The 18,278-nt window shown below is 42.1% G+C and overlaps 2 protein-coding genes across 3 annotated transcripts in view; both read right to left on the bottom strand.

The window, feature by feature from the left end:
* Positions 1 to 12,739, bottom strand: part of WDFY2 (WD repeat and FYVE domain containing 2) — a 177,117-nt gene extending 164,378 nt beyond the window's left edge. Inside the window, exons 1-2 of one of the 2 annotated variants that reach the window (XM_050766303.1) lie at positions 12,545 to 12,739; positions 11,849 to 12,335 (exon numbers count right to left, since the gene is read on the bottom strand). In XM_050766303.1, coding sequence (XP_050622260.1) covers positions 11,849 to 11,985 — 137 coding nt within the window. In that variant the 5' untranslated portion in view covers positions 11,986 to 12,335; positions 12,545 to 12,739. Of the gene's footprint in view, positions 1 to 11,848 lie in introns of both variants that reach the window. The other variant, XM_050766304.1, reaches the window with a different exon arrangement.
* The window catches only part of LOC126940470 (peptidyl-prolyl cis-trans isomerase NIMA-interacting 4-like), a 1,058,238-nt gene that overhangs the window by 525,298 nt on the left and 514,662 nt on the right, over positions 1 to 18,278 (bottom strand). The window lies entirely within an intron of this gene.

Genomic DNA, 18,278 nt, shown 5'->3' with positions numbered 1-18,278 from the left:
CCCACACCTAAGTTTCTAGAAACATGAGCTTTCTGGCTATCTTTTGATTTCCTTTTTTCTTTTTCCTCTTCTAAATATCAAAAAAGCTCTAACTACTTAGTCCAAAAAAGGGGAAGCATTTCAGATTTTCGATGAAGGCTTTCTGGGTCTCATGTGCTGCTTTCCCACCGGCAGGCAGCCATGGCAGCAAACCTTCACCTCTCACAGCCAGCTCAGAGGACCTTAGCCCCAGCAGGCACAGCAGGAGCAAGGGGTCCGCAGGAGGTAATTTCATGGCTTGGCACAGCTCCGTCTTCCCATGTGTCAAGAGAAGCTGGCAATCTGGATGTTTATGTGAAGTCCATATGTTTAAACCTTGCCGACAAATTCAAAACTTCTAAAAACACTGTGTGTGGACCACTCTAAATCTGTCCAAGGGTGGACTTCAGTCTGCTAGTTGCCAGTTTATAATGCCTAAGCTTCTGGTTAAGAACAATTTAGTTAAACTTTTATCCTTTCCTAAATATATTCCTTATGGAAGCCATGGAAGATACAACCCTTGCTGTCCAGGAGACCAGTGGGGACAAAGGACACACCATTTCAGGGCAAGATAGCAAATGAAGAGAGAGAGAGAAGCCTGCAAAGGAGAGCACAGCACCCACCCACCACACACCTCTCCTTACCACTGGCTGTCACAGGGCAAATTTGGAAAGTGGTGGTACAAAGATGACAGAGTTAACCCCACCCTTCTATATCAGAGAAGAAAAAAGGGGCTCAGAACTCTAGAAAAACAAAAAACAAGTTCAACAGCCCAAACTCTGTATATCCAAAGTGAGTTTCAAAATAGTCTTAATGGAACCATGGCAACAGAAAAAGCTTACCTGCTTAGAGGTGTGCTGGTGTTATAAACAAAAAATAAAACAAACTTTGACTGAGCGCCATCGATGCTCCAAGTGCTGCAGGTGCTGCAGGAAGATCATCTTATGTAAACCTCCCAACAATACTAGAAAGAGTCATTATTCCCAATTTGCAGACACGGAAACTGAGACTGTAAAATCTTAAGGCTTTGGAAAGAGCCAATATCTGATTCCTTTCCCATTAGCCAGATGACCTGGCCAGAGAGATTAGGGCTATCATTGCAGACACATAATGGCAAGAAGTCAAGAAAAACTCATTAGCTACAATAATTAAAAGTGTAGAACTGGCACTAAAAGAGGCAAAGAGATTCCCTAAGACACAGCAGAGGCCACAGCAGGCCCTGTTGATTATGAGAACTTAAAGTTTGTGACAAAATTAGTTTCACAAATAAATACAAAAGAAAATATAAGGACCACTCAATAAGTAATGTTGAAATAATTAACAGCAAGTTTTAGGAAAATCCATTTATACTTCCCAAATTATGCCACTTAATGAAATACACTTCAAACAAATCAAAAAGTTATTTTTTCATCAAATTATATAACTAAGATGAAAGAAAAATGAGTATCACTGGCTCTCCGGGCAAAGTGTTACTTTCAAAAATTAGGAGTTACGGAAGAAATTTCAATTATTAAAAAAAAGGTGTGTGGTGGCACACACCTCTAGTCCCAGTTATTCAGCAAGCTGAGGCAGGAGGTTCACTCGAGCCCAGAAGTTCTGGGCTATAGTGCGCTATGCTAATCAGGTGTCCACACTAAGTAAGACGCCAATCTAGTGACCTCATGTGAGCTGGGGACCACCAGGTTGCCTAAGAAGGGGTAAACTGGCCCAAGTCGGAAACAGAGCATGTCAAAACTCCCTTGCTGATCAGTAGCGGGAATGTGCTTCTGAATGGCCACTGCACTGCAGCCAGAACAACATGGTGAGACCCTGTCTCTTATTTTAAAATTGTTTAAATAAATAAATTTTGAGAGCTAAACTTAAAAGTAAATGTTTTCTATATAAAAAATGAAAAGGCAAACAACAAAATGTAAGGTATATCTGGATATATAACAGGCCTGGGGTTAATAGTCTTACTATATTTATAGAATATATGTAAAAGATTTGCATTTCTCTGATGGCCAGTGATGATGAGCATTTTTTCATGTGTCTGTTGGCTGTATGAATGTCCTCTTTTGAGAAATGTCTATTCATATCCTTTGCCCACTTTTTGATGGGGTTGTTTGTTTTTTTCTTGTAAATTTGTTTGAGTTCTTTGTAGGTTCTGGATATTAGCCCTTTGTCTGATGAGTAGATTGCAAAAAAAAAAAAACCACAATGAGACACCATCTCACACCCGTTAGAATGGCAATCATTAAAAAGTCAGGAAACAACAGGTGCTGGAGAGGATGTGGAGAAATAGGAACACTTTTACACTGCTGGTGGGATTGTAAACTAGTTCAACCATTATGGAAAACAGTATGGCGATTCCTCAAGGATCTAGAACTAGAAGTACCGTATGACCCAGCCATCCCATTACTGGGTATATACCCAAAGGATTATAAATCATGCTGCTATAAAGACACATGCATACGTATGTTTATTGCGGCACTATTCACAATAGTAAAGACTTGGAATCAACCCAAATGTCCATCAGTGACAGATTGGATTAAGAAAATGTGGCACATATATACCATGGAATACTATGCAGCCATAAAAAAGGATGAGTTTGTGTCCTTTGTAGGGACATGGATGCAGCTGGAAACCATCATTCTCAGCAAACTATCGCAAGAACAGAAAACCAAACACCGCATGTTCTCACTCATAGGTGGGAACTGAACAATGAGATCACTTGGACTCGGGAAGGGGAACATCACACACCAGGGCCTATCACGGGGAGGAGGGAGGGAGGAGGGATTGCACTGGGAGTTATACCTGATGTAAATGATGAGTTGATGGGTGCTGACGAGTTGATGGGTGCTGACGAGTTGATGGGTGCTGACAAGTTGATGGGTGCAGCACACCAACATGGCACAAGTATACATATGTAACAAACCTGCACATTATGCACATGTACCCTAGAACTTAAAGTATAATAAAGAAAATAAAAAAATAAAAAAATAAAAAAACCTCTGCCTCCCAGGTTCAAAAGCGAAACTCTGTCTCAATAAAAAAAAAAAAAAGAAAAGAAAAAAAGAATATATGTAAAAGAAATTGTTAAGAAGAACCAAAAGACTTCAATTGAGAAATGGACAAAGGACAGAAACAGACAACTCAAAAAGGAAAAATAACTAGAAATAAATGAACAGAAAAATATTCACTGACTGTCAGCCAAAAAAATACAAATAAACATCAATAAAGTGCCACCATTTATCAAGCAAATCATGAAAAAGAATTTTAAAATAATAATATCCATGGCTGGTCAGGTATGGCAAAACTAATATTCTCATATGCATACATAACTATAAGCATTTTAAAGTGGCATAAACTTTTTGGAAAATAATATGGCAATCTTCTTACAATCTTTCCTAAAGAAATAATCAAAAAACTCAGAGTGGGGGATAGAAGGGGACACCTGTACATGTAACAATGTTCATCGTAACATTTATAAAACTGAAAATAATGTAAATAAATAGGGAAAAGATAAATTATGATGTAGTGACTAGATTACCAGTACCTTGAGAGCAGGATATGTCTTGTTCACGATGGGTGATCAGGGGCCAAGTATATACAGTATAATCATTAAATAAATATGAGTGAATACTGAAGGAAAGCAAAAATATAAGGCTACTTAAAATGATGGTTAAAATCTAGGTAGGTGCTGGCAAAAGTTTAAGTGAGGGCAAGAACATAAAAGTGTGTTACAATCATATTTTTGAAAACTGCATTAGAAAAACTGCTAGAAGGAAATATATGAAATACTAACAGTCATTGTGCTAAGGGGTTTATGAGCACTAATTCTTTATTGTGGTTATTATCTTTTATTTATTTATTTGTTGTAGAGACAGGATCTTGCTATCTTGCTCAGGCTGGTCTTGAACACCTGGCCTCAAGCCAGTGCTCCCACCTCAGCCTCCCAAAGTGCTGAGATTATAGGTGTGAATCACCATGTCTGGCCTATTATCTTTATTTAAAACGTAAACACACTTCAGAGTGATTATTATGATAATTATTTAAAATTTAAGTTGATCCTTAGAAATCGGAGAAAAGATAATTTAATAACCAATGGAAAATACATAAAATCTCTAAATAGCTCCATATTATAAGTAAATCTGCCCAGCTAAAAAGAAAAGCATAGTCACACAGAGAAGTCAGCAACTGACATTTATTATTTATTTTTATTTTATTTTATTTATTTTTGTTTTTTTTTGTTGTTGTTTTGTTTTTTTTTTTTTTTTTTTTTTTTTTGAGATGGAGTCTCCCTCTGTTGCCCAGGCTGGAGTGCAGTGGTGGTACAATCTCGGCTCACTGCAACTTCCGCCTCCCGGGTTCAAGCGATTCTCCCGCCTTAGCCTCCCGAGTAGCTGGGATTACAGGAGCCCACCACCATACCCAGCTAATTTTTGTATTTTTAGTAGAGACAGGGTTTCGCCATGTTGGCCAGGCTGGTCTCGAACTCCTGACCTCAGGTGATCCACCCACCTCAACTTCCCAAAGTGCTGGGATTACAGGCGTGAGCCACCCCACCCGGTGACATTCATAATTCAGATGTGATGCATCATTTCTGAGTCCTAACTCAGTAATAAATAACAGGAAGCCAAAATGAAGACACTCAAACAATAGCAAATGCTCAATTTGGTACATTCCTACTTTTTTTCTGAGCCCTCTCTGGCTCTGGGCTAAAAGGCTTTAGAACAGTTATCTCTTGATTTGAAGGCTTCCAGTCAGTCTGGGTCAATTCTATAATGTCAGTGGGATTTCAGAAAAGCAGGCCAGGCCAGAGGTGGGGTAGGCTAGTAGGGTGAAGGTCCCCAAGTCGAATTACATTTCCATCTTCTAAAAAACCGAAACTACATAACGGGAGAAAAAGAAGGTACGAAACATTACCAGTTCTTCTAAAGCTCTGTAGTAATTCAAACTGTTGTTCACAACCCTTTAGTTAGTCACAAAATTGAAAGGGTCACAACTAGGATCTTATAAGGGCTGCAACAGAACAGAAAATGGTGTGCATGTCACATTAAGAGGATACCATTTCATAAAACCTTTGTTTCTATCATATGTGTGTATATGTGTGAAAGAGTATGTCAGCGTAGCAATGCTAACTATATTTTTTACTATGATTTGTGGTCAAAAAAATTTCCAAAGCATTCATTTAGATAACCCAGGCCCTGACTTGGGTGCTAGAAAACCACCCAGAGATAAATTGTTTGAAACTAAAGGACTCGTCTAGAAGTAGGAATGTAGTGAGTCCAGTTCAACTGGGTGTTAGGCACTAACACAAAACAAATACTTCTTAATATTTCATCCAGGAATAAATAACCGCTGCCAACCAAAGGCTCCAGAAAGCATCGTTTTACGGTTGCACCATGAGGTGCTGACAGTTTCACACAAGTATGCTGCTTTTTCCCTAATGCGTGCTTTCCTCCACTTGAGATTTTAGGATGATATGGTTGTGGAGACTACTTATCTAGTCACTACAGAAGCACATCACAGTACCGGAGTCATAGCTAGGAAATCTAACCCCGTCCTTTGCCAGATGGACAAACTGAGGCTTAGAGTGATGAAATGCCCCAGGAAATGCCAAGGTCAATGCCGAGTAGAGCTGAGATCAGACTCCCAGTCCCAGTTCTTTTCCGAGAATCCTTAAATTAAAGGCACAGGAGAGCATAAAGCAGCACTCCCTGCCAAGAAGAGACAAGCAGATAACATTTTCTTTTCTTTTTTGGTCTTACTGGTTAGTTTATTATACTTCTCAATTAATTTTTACTAAGGACTAAATAAAATATTTGGATGAAGAGGCCCCCGTCCTTAAATTTTAAAAAAGTTTTTAAAGAGTTAATAAGACTGCTTGCTGAAGCTGCACAAGGGGAGGTTTTTTGTTTGTTTGTTTGTTTGTTTTTGTTTGTTTCTCTATCAGGGAATTTCTAGGTTAATTGTAACACTCTCCTTGGGAGACCTACTCATATAAAAATAAAGCAGTGTGATCTCTTTTTGAATTCTTTCTATTCTGACAATAGTTGAGAAGAAAAGCTTGGTAAGGTAGTTCATTCTCTTCTCAGATAAGTATATACTGTACACAATTTAGTTTAGTGTTACAGATATCAACAAATCACCAACTGCAGTAGTCTTAAACCACAATCTACTTTTTGATTTCTAAATGCCACTAAGTGTTGTAATTTCCCCCAAACTGTTATTTTTAATGACATGAAGATGATTCTCCATGCTTTCTCAAAGCCAAATGCAAAGTGAAAAGAGACAGCCAGAGAAAGATGCTACGCAAGTAAAAACTCACATTTCCTTTTCTAAAGTTTCGATTTTGTTTGTTTGGAAAAGGCCATCTCTCTAAAGTTTCTTCTAGCTACTTAAATCCTATGATTTTTTACCTATATTTCTTTTTCAAAATAAGATTAGTAACACTTGAGGTGTAAGACAGATGGTCAGGATTTCATGACTTAAAAATCACTCATTTTAAGAGTGTCGGAATTGCCACCCTAACTTTCCCATAGTGTTGCAATATCTGGATGAATATATACTGATTAAGATCTGTGAAGTCCTGGACAGACTCTGGTTTGATAATATAAAAATAGGAAATTCAGAACTGTCAGGAGCTCTGGGATCACTTGAAGCTAATCCTACTCTAGTAAGCCTCCTCAAATAAGCTTTCCCATAGTGATCTTTCCTTAAAAAGTCAGTCTGTTTCTGACCTTTAGAGACAGAGACAGCCTGTTTCCAGAAAGATTTGCTAGCATGAAGAGAGTGCTTCATGTTTTGAATTCGGAGTAAAAGTCTAATTTTACACAATTATACAGGACAAGTTCCCTCTTCGGGACCTTGAAATCCACAATTATTACCACCAAGTGACGAGTCTCAAGTGCGCAGTGGAAAGTGTATTAATTTTATGCTATTAGAGACTTCACACACTCAAAAATTAGTTTAGATGGGTTCTAATTTTGCTGACTTCAGAGCCCTCACTCCCTCACTCTGAAGAGTCCTCAACTTTCAGAACTGTGCTTGGCACTGTAAAACTTTGATTTGCATTTCTTATGAAAATTGTGCAAATGTTATAAAATACATGGTACATAAAACTCTATCAGGAGCTCAACTGAACTGCACCAAGGTCTAATTATCAGTTAAACTAATGGTTGAAGCAGAGAACTGAGATAGTGCAATTTCATAATACAAAGAATTAATGGTAAATGAACCAATACTATGAGGATACATAAGACGAAATAAAATTTTAACTTTTTTTTTTCAGGAAATAGTCAAGTAGTCATGGCCACTTCAAATCATAGTAATTTGGAGTTGGAAAAAAAAGGCCCTTGAAGCAGAAAAAAATCCAACCCCCTTGTTCCAGCCCATTCCCACTCCCATCCCATATTGTACTGTTGGTCACCCCGGCTTCTCAGGCTCAACTTAAATACCTTTGCTGACAGAATCGCACAACATCCTCAGGTCCATTTCAATTCAAAAAGTGATCACCAGTCATTGCTTAATTCATTCAAGGAACATATAATGCCTATCTCCTTTGTGCTAGGCATTGGGGGTCAGATTTCTATATATTGGGATAAAAATCTCACCCCCCTCTTAACAATTGTTTGTGCTCTGCCCTCAGGACTTAGAGAGAACACAGCTAACTATGTTGTATAAATTGGCCCTGAATAAAGTCATAATATAAAAAAGCAGTTCCCCATATCGCCCTCGCCAGTACCTTTCTTCCCTATAGTTCTCTCTCCCACAGCCTCCTTCTCCATACCCTACCACCAACACAGGCCTTTTTATCCAGAAAAAGAACTCTGAAATCTTTCATCCAACGGGTTCAGTACTTTTTGCTATCAGAGTCACTCTTCCTGCAGGCACTAATTTCCAGATTCCTCAAAATGTGAGGACACTGAGTGCTGAGTTCTGAACTCAAGCCAATTGGCTCCGTTGTCTACCCTTAATCAGGACATTCTAGTGCTTCTTAATGAATGGGAGTTTTCTTGCCTCCTCTATCTAAAATGCCCTTTCCTCCACAGGAAAGGCTTTTTCACAAGAACTCCTACTCACCCTGCAACACCCATCTGTAGAAGAGATTATTGGTGTTTTCTAACCACAAGCAGGAGGTTCATTGGCAACCCCAGAGGACAATGTTTGTACCTGTTGTTAACTCCTAGGGGGAATGATTTCCCATAATTGCCTAATAGAAACTACCTAGTTACTGAAAATCTCTGTATGAATGCTAAGATTACTGACTTGTGTTGATATGCTTATAAAGAACTTATGAAGATACAAAGGTCTGCATGGGACTGGGTCCCACCAGGAGAGAGGTCCCTCCTGGATTTCATCACTTGAAGAGGCTGCCACTAAACAAAGGAGCCCCTGCTAAGCTGTAGACTAAACATAAGTCTTGACCAAAACAGAGTGGAGATATCTGAAAGGAAGCTCCTAGGCAGGGAATGCTAAAATGGCATTCACTCAGAAAAGACAGTCCAAAAAGAAGCGGGGAAATGAGGTATCCAAAGTGTCAAAGTTTGGTATGCCCTTTGGGTATATAACCCAACTACAACTAAGGCAAAGATAGACTCAGAAAAGGGTGGAGAGTTTCTGAAACAGGCTCTGTACTATGGTAGCACCAGAAATCTATATTTTAAATCAGATTGTATTTATATTTCTTCTATTCCTTTATATTTCCTCCATTGATAATGAGTAAAGTTCAAGGCTGTTTGAACTCAGGTAAAAGGAACTTGAAGGCAAGAGTTTTTATCCACTTTTGGGCTTAAAGACATGAGTATTATCAGGCCACTATTGAGGGCAATTTGAGTGAAAGAATCCTCCAAAGGGAGGTAAAATTTAGGGGACAACATGGATTGTGGAATCCAGCCATTCTTCTCCATCTGCAAATTCTCTTTCCAGTACTAAATCTTGGAAGTAGCAGTTTTGTTTTTATTAAGCAATGTTCTTCTAAAATTCCTCCACTAAATTGTGAGCATCTTGAAAGGATCTTATCATTTTCATCATTACCATGTACGCATGTGACTGGAACACAGTAAGTACTCAAATGTTTGTTGACAGAATAAATGAAGCAACTCATGGACTTTCGGCGTTTCGAAGCACTCTAAAGTCCACCTCGTCCAGTACTTTTCCTACAAGTGTATATTTGTCCACGTAAGGCTTTCATAGGTCATCATATAATTAATTCAACAAATATCAACTAAAAGCCTACAATAGTTAAGATGCTGTGCTTTCTGGAACAGCAACAAAACACATCAGTCACTGATACAACAAATGTGTATTAAGGACCTATTGCATGCCAGGTACCATGTCAGGCCCTAATGATGATACAATGAATAAGACACACAAAGCTCCTTAGGGAACTCACAGACGAGAAAATAAAATGGACATGAAGCATATACTGTATAACACTGTTTAAAATGGAAAATGTTATGTGTTTTCAAAGGCACACATAAAGGCAATGAAAAAGTCAAAGGTCAAAAAGATAAACCAGGGTTTCATAAGAATTTATGGAACACGGCCATTCAGGTATGAGACATTACTTGCGGCTTTAACCTTAAGAGTTCAGGAATGGAGATTACTAGTTTCTAGCCAAAGCAGTGAATGGTAATGGCTTTGTAGGTTGTGATGAAAATCAATATTCCATTTTCATATATTTAGCATTATATCAAGTGACATTAACATTGAATTTTGGAAAGCAAGAAGATAGATCAATTCTTCTAATGAAAACCATAACCAAAACTGAGCTCTAAATAACAAAGTTATGTTCATGTTTGAGTACATGACCCAAAGAAGCAGACTTGTCAACTTGAATAATAAAAAATGTATATTAATAATAATTCCAGACTTATGGGTAAACCTTATTTAACAGTAACTCCATGACAAAATAATTTCTGTTATTTACACTGTAAACTAGGAAAGTGAAAATTAGGCTAAGATATAGTTAAACATTGCATTTCTTTCACCCTATAATAAAATAAAATTTATTCTTCAGTTTCATTCATATACACTACTTCAGCGTCTCCAAACACTTGAAAATATACCCCAGTAAAGCTGTTTACTTCAAGGTAAATGCGGTGAAATGGGAATCAGAAGTTTCAATACTATAATAACAACTTAATATTAAAGGAGCTTAGGCTGGTCTGAAGGTAGTTTTATTATCTCAATTGTTCACAGTCAGTTACAGATTGAACTCCTTGTTCTATTCTTCTCCCCTTCTCACTACCATACTTGACTAGTCTTAAAAAAATAAATAAATAAAATATTAAAGGAGCTTAGGTTTAACTACCTTTCTCCTTTTCTTGATTCCATAAACTTGCATATGAATTTTCCACAGCAGTTAGAAATTGATTAGTTCCATCTCCAGTAGTTACAGACTGGGAAAGTGACATCTACCAATATATTCCTTCAATATATTTTATGGAATATATCCCATAAAAACAATACTGTGACAAAGAATTTCTAGGTCCAGAAGCAGTCTTTTTAATAAAATTTTGCCTTTATGGAAAAAAATCAAACTTTCTTGTAAAGCTTCTCTGCGAATTTCAAAAGGGTCCTACATCCATGTATTCCATTTCAGCCATGAATTTCTTCTGTTCATTGCAGAATGCTTGCTGGTGTATGTTTACAATGTTTACCATTGGATCTGCATTGGAAATTAATCAGGCGCCATTTGTATCGAGCATGATGTAGACAAGAATATGTCATTAATATACTTATCCTAATTACACTGAATAAGACATGAACAAACCTATCAAGCTCAATTTTTGAGGCCACACACTATGCAAAGTGCTGAAACGACTATAAAGACAGCAAAGAGCACTTTGTTGCTTAGCCTCTCAATTTTGAGAGTCACCAAGAAAGGACACTTTACCTCTGCATGATTTGAACTTATATTAAGAAAACCTACCTACTGTAAAACCCCTGTGTTATGTACCTCTACGGTGTTCTTTTTTAAGAATGCTTATATGGACTTTAGCAAAGAAACAATTCCAGATAAATTATCATAACACTATCTTCAAGCAACATTCCTCTAGAAATTAGCTTCATCAGCTTTATTTCTGCAATTATTAAAGGACACTCAGTTAAAGCGAAAACGCAAAACAGGGAGAATATGTGAAGGCAGAACAACTAGTTCCACTTCTGCAAATTAAGCAAAATTAAGTAAAAATAAAGGAAACAGGCAAAGGGAAGGAACTCAAGAGCTATTTGCAGCAGTGATCTGTTACAAGTTCTACGTGCTTCTCCTTGAGTTCCAAGAGATAAGGAGGGGAAAGGAGAGAAGGCACCACACAGAAGCCTAAACTTACTCTTGGCACAACTTAGAATATTCATTGAATTCAGCCTAAGATGTCTGGGCTATCTGGATTCGGTGGGAATGCCTGGGAGAAGGGAGTGGCATTTGCTTTCTCCGTTTGAAACCCTGGGAGCTGTAGCAGAGAGTACCCCAACCCCTTGGTTATCTTGCAGAGGAGGCTCAGGGCATCGTTTCCCAAGCACACACCTGCAGGGCCGGGCGGCTTCTCCCTTTTTCCTTCCTGTCCTCAGGGATGGACCAAAGTCCCGCCGGCGCACCGTTACCCCGAGGGCCACCTGGCTCCCGCAAGGGTGAAGCCGGAGCGCACTCCGCCGTCCCAGCTCCCGGAGCCACGCAGCGGAGGCGACGCGCAGCTGGACACCGGCACCGCCAAGAGGCGCATTACAGTAAAACTTGGGGGAGCAAGTCTACACGCGCCGACGCGGAGGCACAGCCCCTGACGCGGGCTCGGGGACCGTCGGCCCGTCCCGCCCCTCCTCGCGGCAGAAGGGCAGCAGTCCATACCTGTCCTCCGAGACGCTGATGACGCCCTCCTCTTTGGGCACGATAACGGCCATATTCACCACCTCCTGGGACCCCTCCATCCGCTGCAGCAGGATCGGCTTGCGGGTCAGAGGCTTGGGCTGGATCTCCGCCGCCATCGGAGGAGGGGGCGCGCCTTGGGCGCCGCCGCCAATCGCGCCGCGGGGCCGGGCTGAGGAGACTGCTGGGGCACGGACACAGGTTGAGACAGAGACTCTGGCTGGCCGGAGCGGAACGCCGGAAACCGGCGAGCATAGCCTGGCCTCCTCTCTCGGGAACGACTCCGCGCTCCCTGCTTCAGGCACCAAAACCGCCACGACCGGGATGCAAGCCGGCGCCACTACCAGAGGAGGGGGCGGAGAGCCGGAGGGGCGGAGCCTTGTGGGCGGGGCCTGCCGCAGGGGGGTGGCCGCTGGTGGGCGCGAGGGCGGGTCCACTTCCGGGAGGGTGGTGAAGGAGGAGGGGAAACCTGGAGCAGGAGGCGGGGATCTGGTGTCCCAGTGCGCGTGCGTCAGTCCCCCTCGCCCATTTTCCCCCCCTCCCCTCCGCGGCTCCCCGGGCGCTGCAGCACCACTAGGACGCATGCGCTTTCCGTTCCCCGCGGTCTTCTCTCTGCCTCCCACACCCAAGGTTTAGTCCCCTCCCTCTTTAACCTCCCGTGAACGCGCGTATACACACCCCTGGGGACGCGCTTGCCGGAGGCCACGCCCCTTCGAAATTCCCTGAAAAGAGGGCGGAGGCGGGGCGGGGAAAGGAGCGCCTCAGCAAGACCGGAAAGAGAAGAGGCCTGCAGGAAGGAAAGAAGCCCAATTAGTTGGGACGTGACTGGGCATGCGCGCGGGGTACCTGGCCTAGCGGTCTTAACAATGAAGCGCGGCGGGAGGCCGCTTACAGCTCCCAACATGCACCAGGCCCAAGCTTCCGGATGGCACCCAGTGGCCTCCTGGGAGTCGTAGTTTCTTGGAGCCTCCGCCCCCTTGTCCTGGAATGACCTATCGCCCACTTCTCTGGGCTGTGGGCCTGGGGAGCTCAGCGGCCTCCAGGGCCATTGGCCAAGTCAGGACCTGGACTTGCCTCTATGGGAACTGAGGAGCAGCCCCCGGCTGAGCAGGACGTCACCACTCCTAGGATCAGGCTGATGCTCGGAATAGTGGCACGGAAGGGACATGGAAAGGAGAGAATCTTTCATACAGATATCTTCAAGGGAGCTCAGAGATCATCTGTGGTGTCTATCGCCTCGTTTTCTTAGATGGCTAAATTATTCAGCCAAGGTTACTTTAGTGCAAAGTTAGGGCTAAACAACCCCTCCTTCCTTCCAGACTTGAACCCAGTCCCCTAGTGCTGGCTTCTTTCCATTTCCCCAGCAATCCAGCCTTTTTAACTTGCTCCGAACACAATGGACAGAGTTACTGTAGTTACTGAATGAATGTTAGGTGCCTACCACAAGGCCTGGCATGTGGGGTTGATCATGAAGACTAAGCTCCGATTTTTTGTCTTGCCCAAATTCCTATCTAAGGGGTCTGGGGAGTCATGGCCTACAAAAACCATAAATTCTCATCAGATGGGTTTTGACCGTGTATATCATGACTTACTTTCCAATCGGACTCTGGCATAACAAGGAAGAAAATCAAAATGTTTTACCCCAAATGATATTTCATTGCCATACCTTAAAATTGCCCTGCAAAGTCTCTTGTGGGAAAAATCCATGTTCTATATCCCCTTTCGCCTTTGTTTTCCTTCCTTCCCACACCCGGGAGATAACCAACTAAGAACCAGGCATCCTTTTAATCTGGTAAGGAACATTTTACAACCTGCTCTCTTTAAACACTGCTATCTAAAAGATTCCTCTGCACAATAAAACTTGGTCCACAATCCTTTACCTTAATCTGAACATTCCTTTCCATTGATCCCAGGTTTTCAGATAAACTCAACCAATTGTCAACCAAAAGATGTTTAAATGTACCTATAGCCTTGAAGCTCCCGCATTAAGTTGTCCCGCTTTTCTGAACCAAACCAATGTATTTCTTAAATGTATTTGATTGATGTTTCATGCCTTCTTAAAATATATAAAACTAAGCTGTACCCCGGCCACCTTGGGCACATGTTCTCAGGACCTCCTAAGGGCTGTGTCATGGGCCATGGTCACTCATATTTGGCTCAGAATAAATTTCTTAAAATATTTTACAAAGTTTAACTCTTTTCATCAATAGTCATTATGTGATAACCTCCACTGAGCAATCCCAGAATTAAGTTAGCTAAAGAGTAATCATGGTCTATGTGGTGTGATTGAGTTGCAGGGCTCTGGAAGTGAGAGAGAAATAATGCCATAGCTAGGAAAAGAAAGGGACAGGCCTTGTGGAAATGCATGTCTAAGGTAGGTGTTTGACAGCTCAAGGATCTCACAGATCACTAGAGACATAAGAGAACAGGTGCAAAGAACCTGTCTCAAAGCACACAGGGCAACTCTTTACCACCTTCCGTTTTGCAGAAATTCTGTAAGAACCTTGAAATAGGCTTGAGGTATTTTCCAGCTGTAGGACCTACTGCAGGCATTCCACTTCTCTGAGTCTCAGGTTCCACATCTATTTAAATAGGGCATAACACCTACATCGGGTGGTTCTGGTGGCAATTACAGTTATGACCCAGATACCTTCCCCTATCCTCTTAAAGTTACAAAGGAGGTAACACCTGCTGCCCCCACCCCAGGCTTTATGGGAATTAGAACCTGAATAGCATCACCATAACCCTGAGTCTGACCCTCAATTCCAAAGAGCCAGAATCTCTATCTTGTCATTCATTCAAGAAATATTTAATAACTACTAGTGATAGGCAGGGAGAACACAGATTTGAATGCAAACCTCTCAATTCTCAAGAATCTCACAGATCATTAGAGACAGATAAGAGAATGGGTCATGACAGGGAAGTGATGATGGCAAGAGTTATAATAGGGGACTCAGGAAGATGGGGTAACACAGGAGAAATACCTAACAGGACCTGCAGTGGAGAGGGTTGGGCAGGAAAAGCTGCATAGAGGAGGTAGAGACTAGACAGAGTCTTGAAGAGTGAGCAGATGTAGTCTGGTTACATGAGCTCAAAGAGTATTCGGGAGAGGGGTGAGTAAAGTGGGGGCAGTCCTTACATGCTTGTTAGGGAAGTGAAAGGCTTATGAAGAGAGAGGTGAAGGTGAAGACATCAGAGGAGCTGAGTATGGACCATGGCCTGACGCACTTGTTCTTGGTTGGAAGGGATGCACCCTGGGCACCTGCCACATCATCCTTAGGTGGGATGCGTACTCAAACTATCAATTACTATCAATGTGGCAGCTGCTACAATGGAAGTGCTATGAAGTTCAGTGAGAACTGGAGACCCTCACCTGTGTCTGGCTGTTAAATCAGGGAAGTTTTCTGGAGAAGAAAGAGCTCATCTTGAGTTTGGAACTAGTAAATCCAGACAGAGGAAACAGCATGTGCAAGAGGTGAGAAGTTGGGAGAATTGCGTCGTCTCTTCTGGGAACCTCTAGTAGCTGGAGGGCAAAGTTTGAGGAGGGAGGAAGGTCAAGATATTGGACTGGAAATATGGACAGGTGTGGACAAGGTCCTTGTTTAGGAACTTGAGTTTTAACCTTTATGTGATGGAGAACTATTGTGTCCTCAGAGCACGTCTCTGCTGTGACCAGCACAAGTTCAAGCTCCTGGAATAATACAAGAGACATTTGCTGCTCTTGGAGGTCATCGCTGGAAGGGGAAAAGGAAGAGAGCTAGTGACTGTAGAAATTCACTGTGAGCCACATACTCCAGCACTCTATCCTCATAATTGTGTAATTACAATTGTATTATAATTGTCAGAACCCTTGGTTGCAGGTAACAAAAACACAACTGGCTGAAAACTGAAAGGCATAGGTTATTGTTGGCTTATGCCATAGAAAGTCAGAGAGGCAAAGTGCCTTTCTTGCAGTCACACAGTTATAACAGATGACAGCGGTTACACACACCCAAGTCTGTCTCCTTTGTCTCCAGGTTCATTTATTCAAATATTCCCACCCCATTGATTCTTTGGCTTCCTAGGAGACTTCTGATTCACTGACCATTGCACTTTTTCACTGTCCAATGTAGTCATAAGATTACATGTTATTATATGTAATAAGCTAAAACCAGTGCCTGCCGCCCAGTAACCACGATGTAGGGTTTGCCATTATATTATTATTATCCATTATCCCCCTCATGTTCTCACTTCCCTCCTTTCACTACTTAATTCCCATTGCCCATTATCCTAGCAGTCTCTTACAAACACCCATAGCATCCTTGCCTCTCTTTCATACTTGGCAGGCAAAACCCCAATCCTGACCAATCCAACTTTTCACTTGCTTCATATCTGCTTTGAACTTGGCAGGAGAAAATTGCACAAACATTCTGATTGGTCTCACTCTAGACTCACAACTCTAGGTCTCTGGTAATTCTCTTATCTCTCTTTAATTAGAAAGTTGGCCAGGTGCAGTGGCTCACGCCTGTAATCCCAGCACTTTGGGAGGCCGAGGCAGGCGGATCACTTGAGGTTAGGAGTTTGAGACCAGCCTGGCCAACATGGTGAAACCCCGTCTCGACTAAAAATACAAAACTTAGCTGGGTGTGATGGTACATGCCTGTAATCCCAGCTACTTGGGAGGCTGAGGCAGGAGAATTGCTTGAACCCAGGAGGCAGAGGTTGCAGTGAGCCGAGATCACACCACTGCACTCCAGCCTGGGTGACAGAGCAAGACTCTGTCTTAGAAAAAAGAAGGAAGGAAGGAAGGAAGGGAGGGAGGGAGGGAGGGAGGGAGGGAGGGAGGGAGGGAGGGAGGGAAGGAGGGAGGGAAGAAGGAAGAAGCAATCAGAAGCTGTCTCATCTTCATGTCATCAGATCTATCATCCTGCCTGCAATCTGTACCCATATTCTTCCATATTCTCTGCCTTTCTTCTGTAACAATGGAAAAAGAGTCTGCTCCCATTCGAGGCCAGCATGAGTAAACCTCTCTTTCCTCATTGAAGATTCCTGCAGTTATTCACTCTCTATGTTGCGCCACTTTTTCCTTCTCCATTGGATCTTTCCCAGTGGAGTATAAACATGCACTACTCTGTCTCCCATTTTTTAAATAAACACAGGCCAGGTGTGGTAACTCATGCCTGTAATACCAGCACATTGGGAGGCTGAAGCGGGTGGATCACTTGAGCCCAGACGTTCGAGACCAACCTGGGCAACATGAAGAAACTCAGTCTTTTCAAAAAATACAAAAGTTAGCAGGATGTGGTGGCATGCAACTGTGGGCCTTGCTACTCAGGAGGCTGAGGTGGGAAGATTGCTTGAACCCTGGAGGCAGAGGTTGCAGTGAACCAAGATCGTGCCACTGCCCTCCAGCCTGGGCAACAGAGTGAGACCCCCTGGTCAAAAAAAAAAGAAAAAACCCACAAAACTCTTCTAGCTGCACATTCTCCTCCATTTCTTCATTCTTCTTCTCAAAAAACTACTCAGTTTGTTTGGACTTAGAATTTCCACATCCTCATTTCCCATTCTCTCTTCAACTATCTTAAGAACCTTCCTAAATCTACACACTATTAGAACTTCTCTTGACAAGATCAAACAACCTCTGTCTTGCCAAATGCAATGGCCATTTCTTCTGCCTCATCTTAATCTGCTTCTCAGAAGCATTCAGCACAACTGACCACTCTTCCTGCCGTGACACTCTTCCTTTGGTTTTCATGGCTTCACACTTTCTTAGTTTTCCTCCTAGGACGTTGGTACTCCTCACTGGCTTATCCTCCTGGGCTTCACTCTTCAATTCTGCAGTGCTCTAGGACTCAGTCTTCAGTCTTCTTCTCTTCTTTATCCACACTCTTTCTAGGTGATCTTATCTAATTTTAATGGCTCTATTTGTTTCCTATTGCTGCTGTAACAAATTGCCACAGAGTTAGTGGCTTAAAACAACACAAATTTATCTCTCGTATTTCTGGGGCTCAAAAATCCAAAAGGGGTCTTTCTGGGCCAAAGTCAAGGGTTTCAACAAGGCTAATTCCTTAGAGGCACTGAGGGAAAACCCATTTTCTTGCCTTTTTCAGCTTCTAGTGGCCATCTGTATTCTTTAGTTTGTAACCCCTTCCTCCTTCTTTAAATTGTGTCACTCCAGTCTCTGCCTTTGTTACCACATCACCTTCTCCAATTCTAACTTCTCTGTCCTCCCTCTTTTTTTTTTTTTTTTTTTTTGTTTTTGAGATGAAGTCTCACTCTGTTGCCCAAGCTGGAGTGCAGTGGCGCAATCTCAGCTCACTGCAACCCTTGCCTCTTGGGTTCAAGTGATTCTCCTGTGTCAGCCTCCTGAGACTACAGGCCTGCGCCACCATGCCTGGCTAATTTTTGTATTTTTAGTAGAGACAGGATTTCA

This window comes from Macaca thibetana, chromosome 17, assembly GCF_024542745.1.
Source record: "Macaca thibetana thibetana isolate TM-01 chromosome 17, ASM2454274v1, whole genome shotgun sequence".
Taxonomy (NCBI): Eukaryota; Metazoa; Chordata; class Mammalia; order Primates; family Cercopithecidae; genus Macaca; species Macaca thibetana.
This window is presented reverse-complemented; position numbering and strand designations above follow the sequence as displayed.